Source organism: Copadichromis virginalis, linkage group LG3, assembly GCF_057382275.1.
Source record: "Copadichromis virginalis isolate Kocher_CV1m ecotype Utaka linkage group LG3, C_Virginalis_male_GT1.1, whole genome shotgun sequence".
NCBI classification, from domain to species: domain Eukaryota; kingdom Metazoa; phylum Chordata; class Actinopteri; order Cichliformes; family Cichlidae; genus Copadichromis; species Copadichromis virginalis.
The window spans coordinates 51,820,117-51,837,129 of record NC_140620.1 but is presented as its reverse complement, the minus strand read 5'-3'; the positions used below and the strand labels follow the sequence as shown (position 1 = coordinate 51,837,129).

General features: G+C 44.6%; 1 protein-coding gene across 4 annotated transcripts; it reads left to right on the top strand.

Moving 5' to 3' along the window:
- Positions 1-133: 133 nt before the first annotated feature.
- Positions 134-14,243, top strand: wrap53 (WD repeat containing, antisense to TP53). 4 transcript variants are annotated; one of them, XM_085451614.1, is made up of 11 exons: positions 134-342; positions 794-1,239; positions 1,344-1,500; positions 3,426-3,521; positions 5,281-5,389; positions 6,038-6,126; positions 7,764-7,987; positions 10,495-10,706; positions 11,904-12,007; positions 12,147-12,290; positions 13,083-14,243. In XM_085451614.1, exons 2-11 carry the CDS (start codon positions 972-974, stop codon positions 13,306-13,308), a joined length of 1,629 nt encoding a protein of 542 aa, XP_085307740.1. In that variant the 5' UTR covers positions 134-342; positions 794-971; the 3' UTR covers positions 13,309-14,243. The 4 variants fall into 4 exon arrangements, with proteins under 4 accessions (XP_085307740.1, XP_085307737.1, XP_085307738.1 ...); XM_085451611.1 differs by having other exon boundaries at positions 1,344-1,518; XM_085451612.1 differs by having other exon boundaries at positions 1,338-1,500.
- The last annotated feature ends 2,770 nt before the right edge of the window (positions 14,244-17,013 follow it).

Here is a 17,013-nt window from a genome sequence, read left to right as displayed (position 1 = left end):
ACTCTGTGTGTGTTCTTTGGTTATCTATGAAGTTTGAGTAAAAAACCAAGAAGACATCTTGTTATGAATCACGCTTATCCGCACATAATAGAATCAGCACTCACTGAGCGCGTCTCGTCCAATGAACTCTCGCGATAGTTTGAAGCACATGGCCGCCCGCAGTGTTTACAACTTCTCCTAATGAGATGGTGAAGGGAAACAAAGTCCCGAAGCAGAAAGACGGCGATTAGTTTTGTGTGTTCGGTCTTTTTCTCCGGCTTTTGGTGAAACTCTTGATTCTGCGGGTTTTGCTTTTCGGCCAAACCGCGAACACAACTAAAGGCCAGGCAAGCCACAACACAGGTATATAGCATCAGATTGCTAACGTAGGCTAATGCTAACTTGGGCTAAAGTGTGTGCTCCGATGTGAAGGGACGCTCAATAAGAAGCTAAAGCAAATGTCGCTAATTGATTTATTTACCAAAATCATCCATTATGTATAATAGCAACCGGGCGTGCGTGGACATGTAGAAAGAATGTAATATGTATCGCTCAAGCTTTAACTTGACCAAATAGACGCGTATGCTAGTTTGGTGAGGCAGCTGGCAGTCACGACTAGCCACAGGTGTGTGCTGTGAGGCAGTGACGTGCTCCCCTCACAGCAGCTGCACGTTCACTTTATCTTCAGTCTGACTTAACGGTTTTTTTTCCTGGTTTTCGTGAACGTGCTATCATGGTCTTCCGTTGTTTTGACGAGCTCATTGTTGGTCTCGCTTTTCTCGTCTTCATGTTTTCTCGACTCAATGTTTCCTAGGCTGGTGGGTGCTGTGATGTCCTCGTACCCCAACAGACTCAAACATCCACACTGCAGGAGGAAGCACTACCCCAGTAGCACCTACCTCACCCACGTCTGACAGCGACCGCTGGACACCGGGCGCTTGAAAGCTGGGTGGAGGGCTTCACGGGAGAGAGAGAGAGGGAGGTAAACAAAGATGTCAGACTCTGTGGGAGGTGGTGAAAGTGGAGGTGGTGCAGGGCAGGACTCCGAAGCAGATAATGAGCCCCCTCAACAGCCTCCACCTTTACTGCCTGGAGGTGCAGGGGAGATCTCAGAGGAAGGGGCTTCGCCATCTGCCAAGAGGCTGAGGATGAGTGAGGAGGGCGTGGGGCAGGATCAGGTTGTGGAGCCTGGTCAGAGGCATGAAGAAACACCAACACAGCCTAGCTCGCTGCAGGGAATGCCAGCCCAAACAGCAGAAGGTACAGGACTGTGTCTGTTTTAATTCATGATTATATGCATATATTAATATAAATTAAGATTACAGATGACCTGTGTTTAATCTGGCTTCTGCTGTCAGGAACAGGAGACCTGCTGCAGTGTGAGGAGGGAGGTCATAGTGGGAAAGAGGTAGTAGTCATCGGGGAAGAAGAAGAATACCATCAAAATGGAGAAGAAGGGCCAAAACCAGAGGAGGAACACAACGGTGATGGATCTGCAGAGAGCCCCGGTGACGGACAACAGTACGTGGAAGAAAAAAGGTTTATTTGTAGATTTAAACGTAGAGTAAGTTTGCAATATTTAGGCAGAGTTGAGATACAAGATGCGCATTCATAAAAAGGCAGAAACTGCTAGAAGAGATTGTAGCAGATGAACACAGAAGATATCATCTGAAAAATATTTTTAAAAGTATGAAGTTTACTTTTTAATTTTTCTTACACCCTTTTTTTATGTTACAATTTGCATAGCTGGTAAATTTGTCTTTTTCAGGTAAAAACAAAAGGCAGCCAGTGCAGAAGTTAATGGGCGCAGTTGGTTATTTTGGACTGCATTGAATTGAGAGAGAGAAAAGGTCTTATGGTTTAGAGTTGCATGCTCATTGGCTAATGAGTCTGTGAAGGTTCTCAGTCATCCAGGTCATCGTAGTCTAATCATTTTCACACCTTGGCTCATGTCATTAGGTAGAGGATCAATAGGGGGTCCTTTTGTCCCTCTCGGGGGGACACTCCCACAGGGCTTAAATCTGGGACTCTCCACCATTTGACCCTAGAACTGAAGAAGCTTCTTGGATGAGAGGTGAAACGTCTTCAAGCAACTTAAAGAAGTCCAGACGCTTTTCTTTCTAAGCTCCTTAGACTATTGGCTAATGACTTTTCAATCAACCAGTGAGTGTGCAGTTTCAAGGTCTAGGCACAATCTCATCTGGCCTGTTGCACCCAAGATGGCGACAGTGGAAACGCTCATCTCGTGGCTTTAGTGCAGGACTTCAAAAACCAGCAGGTAGCTTCACAGTAGCTATCCTTGTGAACAACAGGTGGGCGGGGCTTCTGTACTCACAGCCAGAGCTGCGCCCCTGAAATGACCATAACAGTGGTATTCCCTGTCATACAAGTCGCAAGAGTAGAAGAACCTGTCTGAAACGGAGCATTTAGAGCGGTGTTTGTTTAACACTGGGTCTTTACTTCATACTGTGATACATGAAATCTCCGACTATGTGTTTGTTTGTCCCCCAACTCCTCCTACTTGACCCGGCGCTGAGCAACCAAACGTACATCTTGGGCCTCTGAAGGTTCTTATCTGTATTGGACATTGTAACAACATCATGTTGCCTAGCAACTACCTTAAAATTATCTGCCAAGTAACCAAAATCCTTTGCATAAAACATCAAACACGAATTTAAGGTGACAGGCCGTATAGCATGTGTCAGGTATGGTCCTCCCATACTCCAGAGGCATGCATGTGGGGTTAATCAGTGATTCTGTGCATGAAGAGTTACAGTCTCTCTGTGGTGGATGCACAACCTGTCTAGGCTGTAACCTCTAGACCTATGTGAGTCCACGATAGGCTCCAGCCACCAACTATGTAAGCAGTGCAGAACTTGGCTGAGTGGGTGGAGACTGTGAACAGATGAAATAATTAACAGTCCAATCAATGCAGTCAACATGTGTTTGAAGCTTAAAGTTTATCAGTGACAGTGAGAGTGTCGTGTTTAGTAATGTGTTGTTAGATGTTGAGAAGTGCTTTTTTAATTGACACTCGTGTTTAAGTGGGGCAGCTAAAAGCACCACAGCATTAACTGATTCATCATTTTGAGGCTGTCAGACATCATTATGCTAAAATTTGGAGAAAATGACCCAGGATGAAAAATAATGTAGTCAACTAATAGAAATCTAATTAACAATCAGCTGTAGTGTCACTGTGTGTAAATGAAGCAGCTTATTACTTGGAAGTTTCCATTGTGTTTTATACACAGAGCGTGTTTGACTGAGGCTAGGGACTTCATTGGATGATGTGTGCCTAAAATAGCAATGAGCTTTAAAATTGTCTTCAATTATAAACCTTTAAGTGCTCATCTCCTAATAAATGTGAGCTCTAGCTTTTAGTGGAGTGCGTGAGCTTGTTGCGAGCGCCTCTCTGACCAAGGACGTCCTTGTCTCTCTGTCTCCAGGCTCAGCTTAGATTTTACCCAGAACCCTCAAATGCTGACTGGTTCCTGGACAGAGTACTCCAACCTGCCGGAGAACTACCTGAAAGGCTGCAAATGGTAAATTCTTTTTTTATATATGAAGAAAACATTGCGAGAGGCGTATTCATGGTTATTACATACTGGGCTTAGACACAAAAACAAGGCGACGTAAGGCTTTGAAATGGATACTGTGTGCATCTGCAGGGGGGCTGAGAGGTAGGTAGCACTGGGGTGCCGCTATATTTGAGTTTTGCCACTGGACTTGGAGTTCTCGGAAAGGCATCAGATCAACATGTGAGGTTCCATCATTGTTTGCATGAGCACAATAGATGCTGCTACAACCACACTGCCCAGTAATGTCACGCCTGAACTCACTGGTTGCTTCCAATGGGCAGAGTACTGGTATGTAGTCTGGGCAGAACAGTATGCAGGCTGACACTGTGAGCCTGAGCTTTGATCAAATAAGACAGCTAGGTGCAATATTATTTAGGATTTTATAGGATTTTAAAATCAATGTGATATTTAATTGGAGGCCAGAGAGAATTAGGGTAATAGACTCAAACCTACCAGTACCAGTTATAACTAGGGATGGGTATCGTTTAGGTTTTATCCGATACCGGTGCCAAATCGGTACTTTTGAAACGGTGCCGGTGCTTAAACGGTGCTCGAACCGGTGCTTAAAGAATGGAGAACACAAACTTTGTCCAAAAACCTCTCATGTTCAGCTGTTTTGTTTTGTTTTTGTAAAAAGATAACAATGTTAGCCTTTTCTGCAGCTATGTGGCATATATGGTATCACTCTTGGCTGGAAGCAGTGCTTAAACAATGGAAAAAAAAACACAAACTTTGTCCAAAAACCTCTCATGTTTAACTGTTTTCCTCTTTTTCTTTGGTCATTTTAGCCTTTTTGGCCAGGGTGAAGGGAGTATCTGCCATCAAACAAGAAGACAGCTGCATGTAGCTATGATGATGTTTGCTAGTTCACCTTACATGTATTAATGTCATAACGTGGTTAGCCTACTCAACGTAAATTACACACGGACAACATTTAGCTACTCACACAGAGAAGAACGGCTGCTGCTGCATCATCCTCATCATTTCTGCTACACTGGCAGGGCTAGGGGCCAGGACTCTATTCTTCGGGTTTTTGGGGGATGTTGCTCCGGGTCCGATAACTGGCAACCCACCCAACGTGCACAGTGTGAGGTCTCGCAGCAAGCTATCAAATACGGCGCATTTCTCGGCTTTTAAAAAAAACGCTATGCGTCGCCAGGTGTTTCATCAGTTTCGAGGTGTTGCCTCCTTTGACAGTATCACAGTATCAGCTTAAAGCACTTGTTGCTGCTGAGTTTGCATCTTTTGCTGTGAAGTACAGCCAGACTTTTGACCGCTTCGCCTTGGACATTTTTAATCTGTAGCTCTGCTCTAACTGAACGTACGTACCTGGCCCCGCCTACTATCCTGGGAAACGTAAAATGATTGGCTAGAAGTGTATCACAGCTCAGGAAAATAAAGCACCGAAATGTGCGCTGCTTTTCGGTCTGGTTACTACCGTTTATGTCAGAACCGGTGCCATCATGGCACCGGACACCGGTACCCATCCCTAGTTATAACACTTCTGCTTTACCTTTCTGACCCAGAAAAGGTCAGTTTTCTTTAATTAATGCTATAAATACAGTTGTCTGTGTACGAGCTGCTTACATGCTATAGTGCAGCTGCATATATGTTAGTATTATATGTGTGTTTTGTGTTACTTTAACATGCACACAAACCCAGCCCGAGTACTTGTTGTTCTAGTCTTTAATGATCTGTCATCCCTCCTCTTCCTCTTACCTAGGGCTCCTGATGGTTCTTGTATCCTGACAAACAGTGCAGACAATGTCCTCCGAGTGTACAACATCCCTCCAGAGATTTACAGCTACAACTGGGACTTGCTTCCTGAAATGGTGAGTACACAAATAGCTTGCCATCGGGGGCCGGACAGGCGACGGGAAATGAGAAAGCAACAAACAAATGTTAGAGCAAATATTCATTATTTTATGGATTTAAATTCAGTTGAAAGATGAACGTAGCTATAAAGACTCCTTCATTTGTAAAGGTCAGCAGTCTCAGTCTAATCTGGAGCTTCCCTGTTTATGATGTTTATGAAGGTTATTACTAAACGTCAGTTTTGCTTTTTGTTACAATAAACAAAAATCCTTTGAGACGTCTGCCTGATAAAACGCGTTAGTGAAGATTAATCTGTGGGAATAAAATGGACTTTGTGTTTTGGTCGGGGCGAAATGTCAAGTAGTGAGCCGATCTTTTAATTGTATTACAAGCTGGTTTGATTGGGATCACTGAACAAAAATAATTGAAATATAATCCATTTTCTCTAGTTGAAATCTCGCAGCCTTTGTAATGAGAGGAGAAGATTGACTGTTGATTGCTCTGTTTCTCGCATGCTTCCACTGGCTTTTGAAATTGAATTTTTCTGGGTAGCCACTTATTTAGTGTCAGCCTCAGAGCTGATGCCTTTGGCCTACATTTCTTAATGCAGGAGGTCTCAGTCCCTCTGTTACTGACTGTCTGTCTTTTCTTTTATTCTCTGCTAGAGTCCAGTGCTGCGGATGGCAGAAGGAGACACCATCTATGACTACTGCTGGTACCCCAAGATGAACTCTTTGGAGCCGGACACGTGCTTGTGAGCTGAACCTGGTCTTTTTCAAACTATTCCCTAAGCCTCTCGCTTCAAGTCCACTTTGGAGACGGTGAAATGTGTATACACTGAAAAAAGCACCGGGTTGTGTTTTGTGTCAGTTTCTAATCTCGGGTGGTTGGATCGGGTTCCCGGTGAATTTGTCGGCTTTTCTTTGTGCTGCAGTGTGTCTAATAGACTGTCTGAATGCAGAAGATTTTGTTGTAGTCTTGTGTCTCATTCTTTGATCCCAGAGGTATGTGCAGCGGTTGTGGAAGCTGGCTGCCTGCAAGGAGGGAAGCTGTAAAAGCTTTCTGATGTCTCTCATTACGAGTGAAGAGTTGGCCTGCGTCTCGTCCGCCTCGTCGCAATCCGCTCGCCTGTTTGAGGCCCACAGTGCGATTCAGCCCGCTAACAGCACTCCTGAGTCCAGACAACACCTAAAGGGCCTCGTGAATCCCTGACTCGAGGCTTTGCTTCTCATCTCCTTCTCCTTTTTTTGTGTTTAGAAGGGTGCACTCTAGCAAGTATGTGGCAATTATGTCATCACTGAGTGTTGGTGTGTGTGTGCTGTGAAGGAAAGTTAGCATCAGCAGCATCCAGCCGTCGCTGTGAAGGCTGCTTATCGTCTGCGGTGAGAGAAGTAAGGCTGAGCTAATGAGCCGAGGTCAGGTTGCCAGCAGTTTTCGTGGTGTGTTACCCTTCAGCCCCAACTCCCCCAACTCCCATCATCCTTCAGTCAGACCCTCGCGCAGTTGAGTGGATCAAGGCCCAGAACTGGCACCGACATCCTCACATCGTACAGCTTTCACCATGTTAGTGGGTGAGGGTCTGGAGCTGGACAAACCAAAATCATCAACAAAAGTCTCGCGGGCAGGGAAGCGCTCGAGTCGTGTCTATAATCCAAATGCTGATGGAAACTGACAGCAAACACTCGTGATTGTCTTCAGATCGCTGCCATCTATCAAACAGGAGCTCCTGCAGGGCGCAGTCAGGTGGTCGGACAGAGTACACCGACTGACTGTAGCAGTCAGATAAAAAATTGCGGTTGTGACGATTAAAAGAAAACATCTAGCAAAGCAGGAGAGCCATGTCTCCTGCTTACCCTTTCTCTCCCTCTTTTCACATCGCTGTTTTGTTTCTCCCTCTGCGCTCCTTGAACTATCTGCCTGCCAAAAGCCGTGTGTTGTTGATGCCCCTCCTGTAGAGAGGGAATAAGGGCCCCTGTTATGGCTCGGTTAAGTTGCGCTGAGTTCTAGGCATGGCTCCAAGCTAGCAGCAGTCTAGCATTATAATTGGGCATTTCCCTGCTCTGGAATAAAGCCGCGGCTCACAGGGGCCATAACAGAACACGGCAGCAGCGGCGGGGGCTCATTTCCTTTGTCTAATTGAGCGGCAGTGATGTTTCAGCGTTTGTTCAGTGCTCAATAATTAGAGTTAAAAAGGCATGGCTCAGTCTTTGGCCCTGATGCGGATCAATAAGAATGTGCTGCGGCCTTGTCTTCATAATGAGGCGAAGCATGTAGCTGTATGTTTGTTTTGCAGTACATGTTAGTTGTTCCCTCCGTTAGCTCAGTTTGTTCATCTCATTCATTTCTAAATCATTCATTCATATTTATTTATTTCGACCTCCTCTTCTTCAGTCTAGCCAGCAGTAGCCGTGACAACCCCGTCCATGTGTGGGATGCATTTTACGGGGAGGTGCGAGCCAGCTTCCGACCCTACAATCACCTGGACGAGCTGACGGCAGCTCACTCGCTGTGCTTCTCTCCAGATGGCGCGCAGCTCTACTGCGGGTTTGACAAAATGGTCAGGGTCTTCCACACCGAGCGCCCGGGCAGAGACTGTGAGGAGCGACCCACAATAGGTCAGTCGTCAACGTCTCATCGGCTTTCACCTTGAAGCTTGTCGATGAGCTTTCCTCAATCGGGTGACGTAAAACCCATTTAACATCTTTTCGTTTCATTTCATCAGGCCAAACACAAATATGTGTATCACCACAAATTGAGTTTGTCTTTTTTTCATTAAAATATTAGAAGCTGGCCTCCTGCTCACAGCCGGTGTGATTGTGTTTATTGCTTTCTTCCTGTGTGAGGTTTTACAGCAGTTAACGACTGTACTGAAAACAAGGATATTAAATTGGAGTTCCCTCAGGGATACTGTTACCACATTTGAGAAACACTGCTTTAAGGTTACACCCTTGTGCTATAAACACATTGTTCCTTCACAGCGGTGAAGTCCTGCTGTCAGAGTGACTGAAGAAGTGTCAGTTTGCAGTGAGACACTGACTTTCTGATGATACTGTTACCAGCAGCGTCATTTTTAACGCATTCTGTGTTGGATGTTTTGCTGATTGTGAGCAAACTTCAACGACACTCAAAAATGCAGCTATAAATAAATAGTGTTCACAAGAAATGTAGTGATGCATGCTCGAGCATCCAGGTAAGTAAATCCTAAAAGGTTCTGTTCATCTCGATGAAGCGTTTTCAGTGGAAGAGGTTTGTTCACTCATCCAAATGACTGCTTCGGTCTCAGCTGACTGCAGGTTTCTCCTAGTATTTGCATAATAACTGAAACTAGCACCAGTGGCAAACCATGGACAGTCAGTCTAAATCATTAATTTGCATATTGTCATCACCAATGATCCATGACCACTGGTCATTGATGCAATGGCCGCAATCACAGCATTGTAAGATGGTGACAGATGTACCCTTAGGCCCCTCCTCGATTCAGAGATGGTCTTTCCCTTTTCATGTAAATGGCCTCCTTGACTCTGCGCTCAAACCAGCGTTCCTCCCTGTCCAGGATGTTACATCCTCATCATTCAAAGTGTCCGCTGGCCTGTAGGTGGAAATAGACTGTGGAGTTCTGGCCTGACGAGTTAGGACAACACAGAACACCTAACTACTTAGCCTAGGGTTGTTTTGTTTCCCAGATGTAGAAATCCTCCTGGCACTTAACAGCGTACACTACATTACTCTGTTTGTGTCGGGGGACCTGATCCTTGGGGTGACAAATTTTGGGTGCAGCGTGTTTTGGGGTTTGAAAGTGTTTAGAGAAAATGCGTCTCAACTGCTCCAATACTCCTGACACACATGGGATCACTACAGGTTTTTGTTTAGGCAGCGGTTGTCCTTCTGTCCTGGATCGGCTGGAGCTTTCTTTAGGTGCCTTCCCAGCTTTGACAAAGGTCCAGCTGGGATAACCACATTTACTCAGGGCCTTCTTGATGTGCTGTTCTTCTGCCTCCCTGGCCGCTGTGTCTGTGGGGATGGTGTTCGCTCTGTGTTGTAGCCTCCTGATGACACCCAGTTTGTGCTCCAGTGGATGATGAGAGTCAAACCTTAGATACTGATCCGTATGTGTAGGTTTACGGTACACGTCAGCTTTTAGATGTCCCCCATTACTGATGGAAATCTCACAGTCTAAGACGGCTAACACTTTTTATATCCTCCCTGGTGAATTTGGTGTGTCGGTCCACAGAATTAATGTGATCCATGAATTGTGGTACGTCCTGAGATTTGATTTTTCCCTCAGGTGTCATCCACATACCTGAACCAATGGCTTGGTGGTGTCCCAGGGTAGGATAACAAAACCCTCTTTTCCACTTCTTCCATATACAAATTGGCCACAATGGGTGAAACTGGGGAACCCATGTTTCTGCCTGTAGTACTGACCCTCGTATGTGAAATATGTGGAATTAAGACACAGTTCACACACTTGGTCGGTTTATAAGGTTGGGGAAACGTGCAGTCAGCTGAGACTGAAGAAGCCGCTCGCATGAGTGACCAAACGCTTCGTCCAGATGAACAGAATCAACGTTTTGGGATTCACAAGAAATATTGTGAGAAATTGAAACCCTTAGACAGTAAACAGATGTGAGAGGGAGGATAATGTGAAGTCGGTTGTTTCTTGTTTTCAGTGAGTTGCTGTTTGACAGCTGGCTGTCACATCTCGCAGGCTGAAGCCTCCTTGAACAAACTGACAAGGAGCGTTTTTATTATGTACTTCTGACAAAAACCAAGGAGAACACAATGTTTACTGTGATGCATTTCTTTCCTCCGTCTCACATTCATATGGCATCATTTCACTGGAAGCTCTTTTTTTTTTTAAATGTACTTGAACGACTTTTTCTAAATTGGCAGAGGCAGATCCAGCAAAGGCTTTAACTAACACACACCATCATCACCTTGAGATTGTAATCCGTTGGCTCACTGGTGTAATCACTGAGAAATCTGTTGCTTTTATGGACAGACTCCGGAATGTCTGAACTGCCAAAAAGTCAACTTTGAGTCGACGAGACTGCAAATTGTGTCCTGTGAACTATAAAGTGCTGAAAGCGCTGCCAAATGCTCTCTCTTGTCCTCACCGCAGTGAAAAAGCAAGGCCAGAGTGGCATCATCTCCTGCTTTGGCTTCAGCCCTTGCCAATCTGTTTACGCCTGTGGCTCTTACTCCCGCTGCGCTGGCCTCTACTCCTGCCAGGACGGCACCCTGCTGGCTCTGCTGCCGACCCGTCACCACGGAGGTCTCACCCATCTGCTCTTCTCCCCCGACGGCAACTACCTGTACACCGGCGGCCGCAAGGTAACGCACGAACAGACTCGCACACAGCTTCAAGCAGAGAGATACCCGAAGGTAACAATCGCTGCTGAACACACACAAACTATCAGTTGTGTTTGGGTGTTAAGCAGGTAACTGATGTTGCTTTGCACAATATAAATACACAAGTATGATGTAAAGCTTTACATGATACTCAGTCCTCTCAGCATGTGTCAGCAACTTAAAATGAAATATTTAAGCTAGCATCTAACATTATTCTCCTGCTGCAAACTGTATGCCAGCTAATTCAGCTACAGGTTCGCTCTAATCTGAAGAAATGATATCAAGGCAGTGTGTAAGGAAGATTAATGGTAGGTCCTAAATTTAATAGAGCTCCCATTGAAAGTAATAGCTATCAATCAAAAGTCTGATAGTTCTTGTTTTATTGTTTTATCTATGATTATTGTAAGTACTCTGTGTCCTCTGAAGAGATGTGTGTTTGAGTTTTCAACCCTCAGAACAGAAATTGGACAAAAAGTTTGGCTTTTTGAAGCTTTATCAAGTGGCAAAACCTGAGGCTGAAAAACTACAGATGTTGGTAAATGGCATATTTGCTGCTTTCCCAGTGACTTGTGATTTGATCATGATCAACCTGAGCTTCTCCATCATTGATGATCTTTGGGTTTTTCAAACTTGGACATTAGTCAGTGCTGAAGTTGAGGAAGAGACTGCTTTATTCCTGGTTCTCACTTCTGCTAATTTCAGCTACTGAACTGCACTACTTAGCCAAGTTTGTGCCTTTGGGAACATTTTTAACCAAAGTTATCTGACGAGCATGTCCCGCCGCGAGGTGCAGACTGTTCAAGATGCTTATGGCTCATGTTCTAGTAGTGAAATCAAGAATTATCAGCTTGTTACAGTTATGCATGAAAGTGACTGCGTGTAGCACACAAAATCTATTGATGCAGCTTGCTAACCATGCTAGCTAGTTTAAGCTAACTTGGAAGTCTCTCTCGTGCTGACTTCTGGCTCTAAAGCATTAACGCTGGCAAAAACGTTAATATTAAAGCTTCAAACCCCAAAATGACCTTAGTGTGGCTATGTCCAAATTTTATATACAGGCTGTGAAGATAAATTCTGACTGCCTTTTGTTGTGTGGCAGTTGTTTGTGATGGATAAAGTTAGCATCCAGGCTTGGGAACGAATGATTTCATGGAAATTCTTTTGTGTGTGTGTGTGCAGGATCCAGAAATCCTGTGCTGGGACCTAAGAGAGCCGGGAAGAGTTGTGTTTTCTCTTAAAAGGAACGTGGCCACTAATCAGCGCATCTACTTTGACCTCGATCAGTAAGTAACAGGGAAACTGCATCAGTGATCCTGTTGTATATGAGTGTGATGTGATTCGTCTGGTTTTTCTGTGTTAAATAGCAGCAAGGATCGTCGTATTAGCCGATTCCCACTCGTGTTTCTGTTTGTGTGTGTTTAGATCTGGCAGGTACCTGCTGAGTGGAGACACGGAGGGAGTGGTGTCAGTATGGGACACCCACACAGCGCCTCCTGATGGTAATGAAGAACTACTGCAGCCTCAGCTTAGGTTCCAGGCGTACTGGGACTGCACCAACGGAGTCAGGTATGATTACTAATCTAATCCAGCTCACTGACAGATTAGATTCCAGTAATGAAAACATTTATAATATTAGACTGAAGGTGGATCTTTCTCAATAATTAACATGAGAGGAAAAGTGTTATTTTACAAAGGTGAAGCTAATCTTGATCAGCTGCATTGTTGTTCGGTAGAAACAAAACTGAATAAATTAACAATTAATTAACAAAGTTTCAGCTTTTTCTAATTCACTTATGTTACGCTGTTGTTCAGTTATGCTGCTGTTTTGCTGTGTCAGGCTGTTTGGGTCATGCAGTCATTTTTCACAAAATCATAGGAGGCAAAACAAATGATCCAAAACATTCAGTGACAGAGCAGCTTTGGCTTTAGTCAGGCATGTCACTGCTTTGTGAGAGCAGAGAGTGAAAACCAAACCACAGCTTCTCAATAATTCTGGATACTCTGGCACAAAAAACAGCTTTGATTGTGAATACGTGATTGCAGAGAATAAAGCCAATGATGTACTAAAAATGAAACGTTGACTTTTAATTAAACACAGATGGTGTAAATGTGCAGTAGTTATGTATAAAATGTTGCAAAGCCTGAGGTAATTCAGTTGTTTTCTGTGAAATGAATCGTGCATTTTCTTTTTTCAAGCGTGATGCTGCATGTGCAATAGCTGAAAGTCCAGTCATGTCACGCTAGCAGAAACAGTTTTTTTTCCACAGCTTATCACGCCATTATTTTCATTTGTCCCTTCCTGGATCTTCTCTCTGCCCCCCTCTGCTGCTCCGTCCTTCTCCTCTTCTTCTTCTACAGTATCCATCCCTTCATGCCGCTGCTGGCAACATCCAGCGGCCAGCGGCAGTTCCCGTGGCCCGGCGACAGCGAGGGTGACTCGGCCTCTGACACGGAGGGGAGCGGTGCTGTGATGTCACAGCAAGACACCCGGCAGGACAATGTCCTGACCCTGTGGTGGGCGGGACCGCTTAGCCCTGCCGCTGAAGGGAGCCAAGACCAGAGCACTACAGCAGCAGAGGCCTGAATATCTGTCACTGCACTCAGCTGATACAAATCGAGTTACACATGTGATGTTTGTGTGTAAAGCTGATTTTGGTTTGTACAAATAGACCGTCAGCGGGCTGTTTGTTTGTAGTTTACTGCCAACTTCACCAGAACGTGGAAAAAAAAGGTTAATGTCAAAGCCAAAAGTTAAGAGGTTCTTTAAAGCCTTAATGCTGAGATAAGAGGTGTGTTTTCTAAGGAGACGTTAGGACATTACAATCAAATATAACCAGCCTCTTCTTAAACATTTACCTTTATTTCATTTTAGTAGAGACTCTACTTCCTGAATAAGAATACATGTGGTGGAAGTGAAATCCTCTCACTGTGTCCGTGCGTGCGTGTCTGCTGATCGCGCCTCGGCTCTCGGCCGTGTCGGCGGGAGCGTTTGTTTACGTGTGCGTGTAGCTGCGATGCTTCCCCGGAGATCTTTCACTGCTATAGTTACAGTAAGTGCCATTTGTTCTCAAGTTTTCGCTTTTGTAAAGTGACGGGGATCTCCTGGTTTTAGCTTCTTTTTTAAAGTGCCAGACGCGACAGGTAGCGTTGCTCCGTGCATGCCCACAAATGTATATTTTTGTAAAGCCGTGATGACGATTCTCCTTTTTTTTGAATGTAACTTCAAAAACAATCTGTGAAAGTCTTGTAATTAGCAGCTGCTGCTTGAAATGTGCTCTTTCCTTTTTGTTTTCCTCCTACTGGTTGTGGTGCTTTTGTACCGTGCGAGTGGTGCTAGCAGCTCAGAAGACATTGTGTTTGATTAATTGCATTAATACTTGCAGCCGTTTGTCGAATGCTCGCGTTGTTACCGGGGTGCGCTTTCCTGTAGTGTCTTTGCAGGTTGGTGAGAAGCTCAGCGTGCTCCAACCAAAGCCTTGGATCTTTACACTGATTAAATCGATCACTTTTTAAAGCCTGTGTCGGTTGCTTGATTTATTCATTCATTCAGATATGTTGCCAAGCAATGGGAGCTATAATTTTGTAGCTATTATTTCTACACAAATTTGTACTCTGTTATGAATCGCGTTGTCCTTGAAGATAAGTCTGGAGATGGACGCCTCCGTGCACAACAGGGAGCTGTCTGCTGGTTTTATTCAAATGAATTAAAAGCACGTTTCCACAGATTCGCAGCCTCACTCATTTTTGCGTTTTCAGTGGAAGGCGGTTCAGAGTTGGATGCCCTGCAATAAATCCTCAATGAATGCAAGATGATGCCGCACTCGAGTCAAGAGGCAGCTCTTAAAAGCTAAAGGGACTGTTGGCTTTTGCTTATGAGATGGAAACTATTCATAGCTTTCACCTTTCACACACGCTTTCTGTGCGAGCACGTGCACGCACACTCGCACGCACCCGTGTATTTGATTGTCTGAAACCACAGGGGCACGGCGAGCGCTGAGCCAAGTTGGAGAGCTGCAGTGTTGTGTTGTGCGGGTTGCTTAGCGACTGTCTCCGCCTTGGGAGAGGAAAGTAGGCAGAAAGACGACAAGACGGAAAATTGGGGGCACATAAAAAAAAAAAAGGTTTCAAATAAGAGAAATAAATAATCGAGTGGTGTAGCGATTGCTGCCTGTTTGTCTGCTCTTGACCCGTCCGTATCTCAGCCCCACCAGAGTGAAGAGTGAGTGGGGTGATGACTGACACGGAGGGAGCGTGGTGGGGTGGGGACACATTAAGCTTGGGGTCTGTGGGTCCTCCCTCTTGGAAATTTTGAGGGCTGGACACAATTTCCTGCACTCGGATGAATTTTTGTTCACCAATTTGTGTCATTTTTGCATCAGAGTTTAGAGGAAACATCTATAACATGAAAATCTGCCAGCAGGTAACTGTTTGACATATACACAGAACAATGTAGTTGTGCTTTCATATAAATATTCTCGACTTTTCTCATGTAACATGATCGCACGTGAACACACAGGCGTGATTTATTCTCCTATTTGCCAGATCAAGACACGAGAGTCATTGTTATCATTCTGTCGGATTTCAAACTAGTGTTGTTATATATGGGGACATAACCTGCCTATATACGCTTGCAAGAATTCTGATTTCTGTTCAGCTCTCTGCAACATTCACACGTCACCAATATGTGATTTTAGGTTTTTCTTTAGGAAACATACCTTAAAAGCCTTAATATCTTTCAGAGGGTGAGTAAAAACAAAGATTGGACACAGCAACTAGCCATAAAAGGCTCATGATATTGTCGTCACCATGAGTTCAAATCTCCGTGGCCTGAACCTCCGGGTCAGAGGTCAAGTATTTTAAGACTGTCCAATAAGCAGCAGTCCTCTGGGTGCACAGTCTCTGGAAATTCCAGAGGATATGGACCAAACCAAGCTTATTGGAATGCACCAATAACTCAAAGAACTATTTGTTATAACCAAGGTATGAATAAGAGCATCTCTGAGTGCAAATGTCAAGCCGTGAAGCCGATGGGGTACAGCAGCAGAGGACCACACTGGGTGCCACTCCCCTCAGCTGGAACAGGAAACAGGATGCAATTCACACATCTTCCAAACTGACATCAGGAGTCTTAATGTCTCCTGCAACACTCAGAGTTAGTGTAAACACCATGAAAGCATGCCTCTTATCCTGTTTTGCAGTAAAACGCCAGGCTGCTGCTGGTGGTGTAATCATATGGGGGATATTTACCTGGCACGTTTTGGGCCCTTTAGCACCCAGTGGGCATCATTTAAAGTTTAGAGTATTGTTGTTGATCATGGCCACGGTGTACCCGTCTTCTAATACCTGCTTCCAATAGGATAATGCATCATTTCACAAAGCTCAGATCATCTCAATCTGGTTTCTGGAACATCACAGGGAGTTCACTGCACTCAGACCGCCTCCACAGATCTCAGTTCAATAGAACTCCGTTGGGATGTGCTGAAATGGGAGAGTCGCATTATGCAGCTGACATTTTGTAATTTATATGAATATTTTATGCATTAAAAAGACCCTCTGCTGTCGAGACATTCCTTTCAGAGTAAAATCATTAAAGCAGTTCTTCCTAAATATGTCCTCTGCCTCTTTCATCATTTTATTGAGGGCGCGGAGAATGATTGCACGAGTTTAGATACTCCTGCACCCACCTTGAAATCTACACCTTTGGTGCACAGCATATACCTGGAGTTAGTGTGCAGTGTTAATGTAATGCAATGAAAAACACAGACCATACATATACCAAAGTGGACAGCAAAACCGTCCTGTGACCAGAACTTTTGCTAATTTCTGTGAGAGAGAGGATCCTGAGTCACGGCAGGATTCGCTCGCAGCAAACATGGTGGAAAACATCATCTTCAGGGGAAAACAAAGTCCTCTAAAACCTTTAAATCCTCCTGTTTGGGCAAACGTTATCAGATTTTATTAGTGATTTGAAGTATGCAGGGTTTTTTCTTTTGGCCATTCAAATTGCCGTTAATTAAGATAATACCTCACAATACCTGCCCATGAGTACTTCTACTAGATCTTTCTATAAGCGGTGCATGTCTGCATTATTCCTCTACTTTGAAAAGAACTGCCAGAGGAATTTTAAAAAATCTAATTGTGAGACTTAAGAAGGATGGAAAAGCATTAAGAGAGGTCAGTGCCCTGCTGGAAATCAGCAGAAACATTTGCAGTAGAAATCAGGAGCTACAGAACGAGCCACAGCACCACTAATCAGAGCCACTGTGGCTGTCCTCTTGAAATGCCACAG

Coding starts and splice junctions, on each gene's coding strand:
- wrap53 (XM_085451610.1), top strand. CDS start 972: ATGTCAGACTCTGTGGGAGGTGGTGAAAGTGGAGGTGGTGCAGGGCAG. Junction 1,519..3,425: donor CAGTACGTGGAAGAAAAAAG/GTTTATTTGTAG, acceptor CTCTGTCTCCAG/GCTCAGCTTAGATTTTACCC. Junction 7,988..10,494: donor TGAGGAGCGACCCACAATAG/GTCAGTCGTCAA, acceptor TCCTCACCGCAG/TGAAAAAGCAAGGCCAGAGT.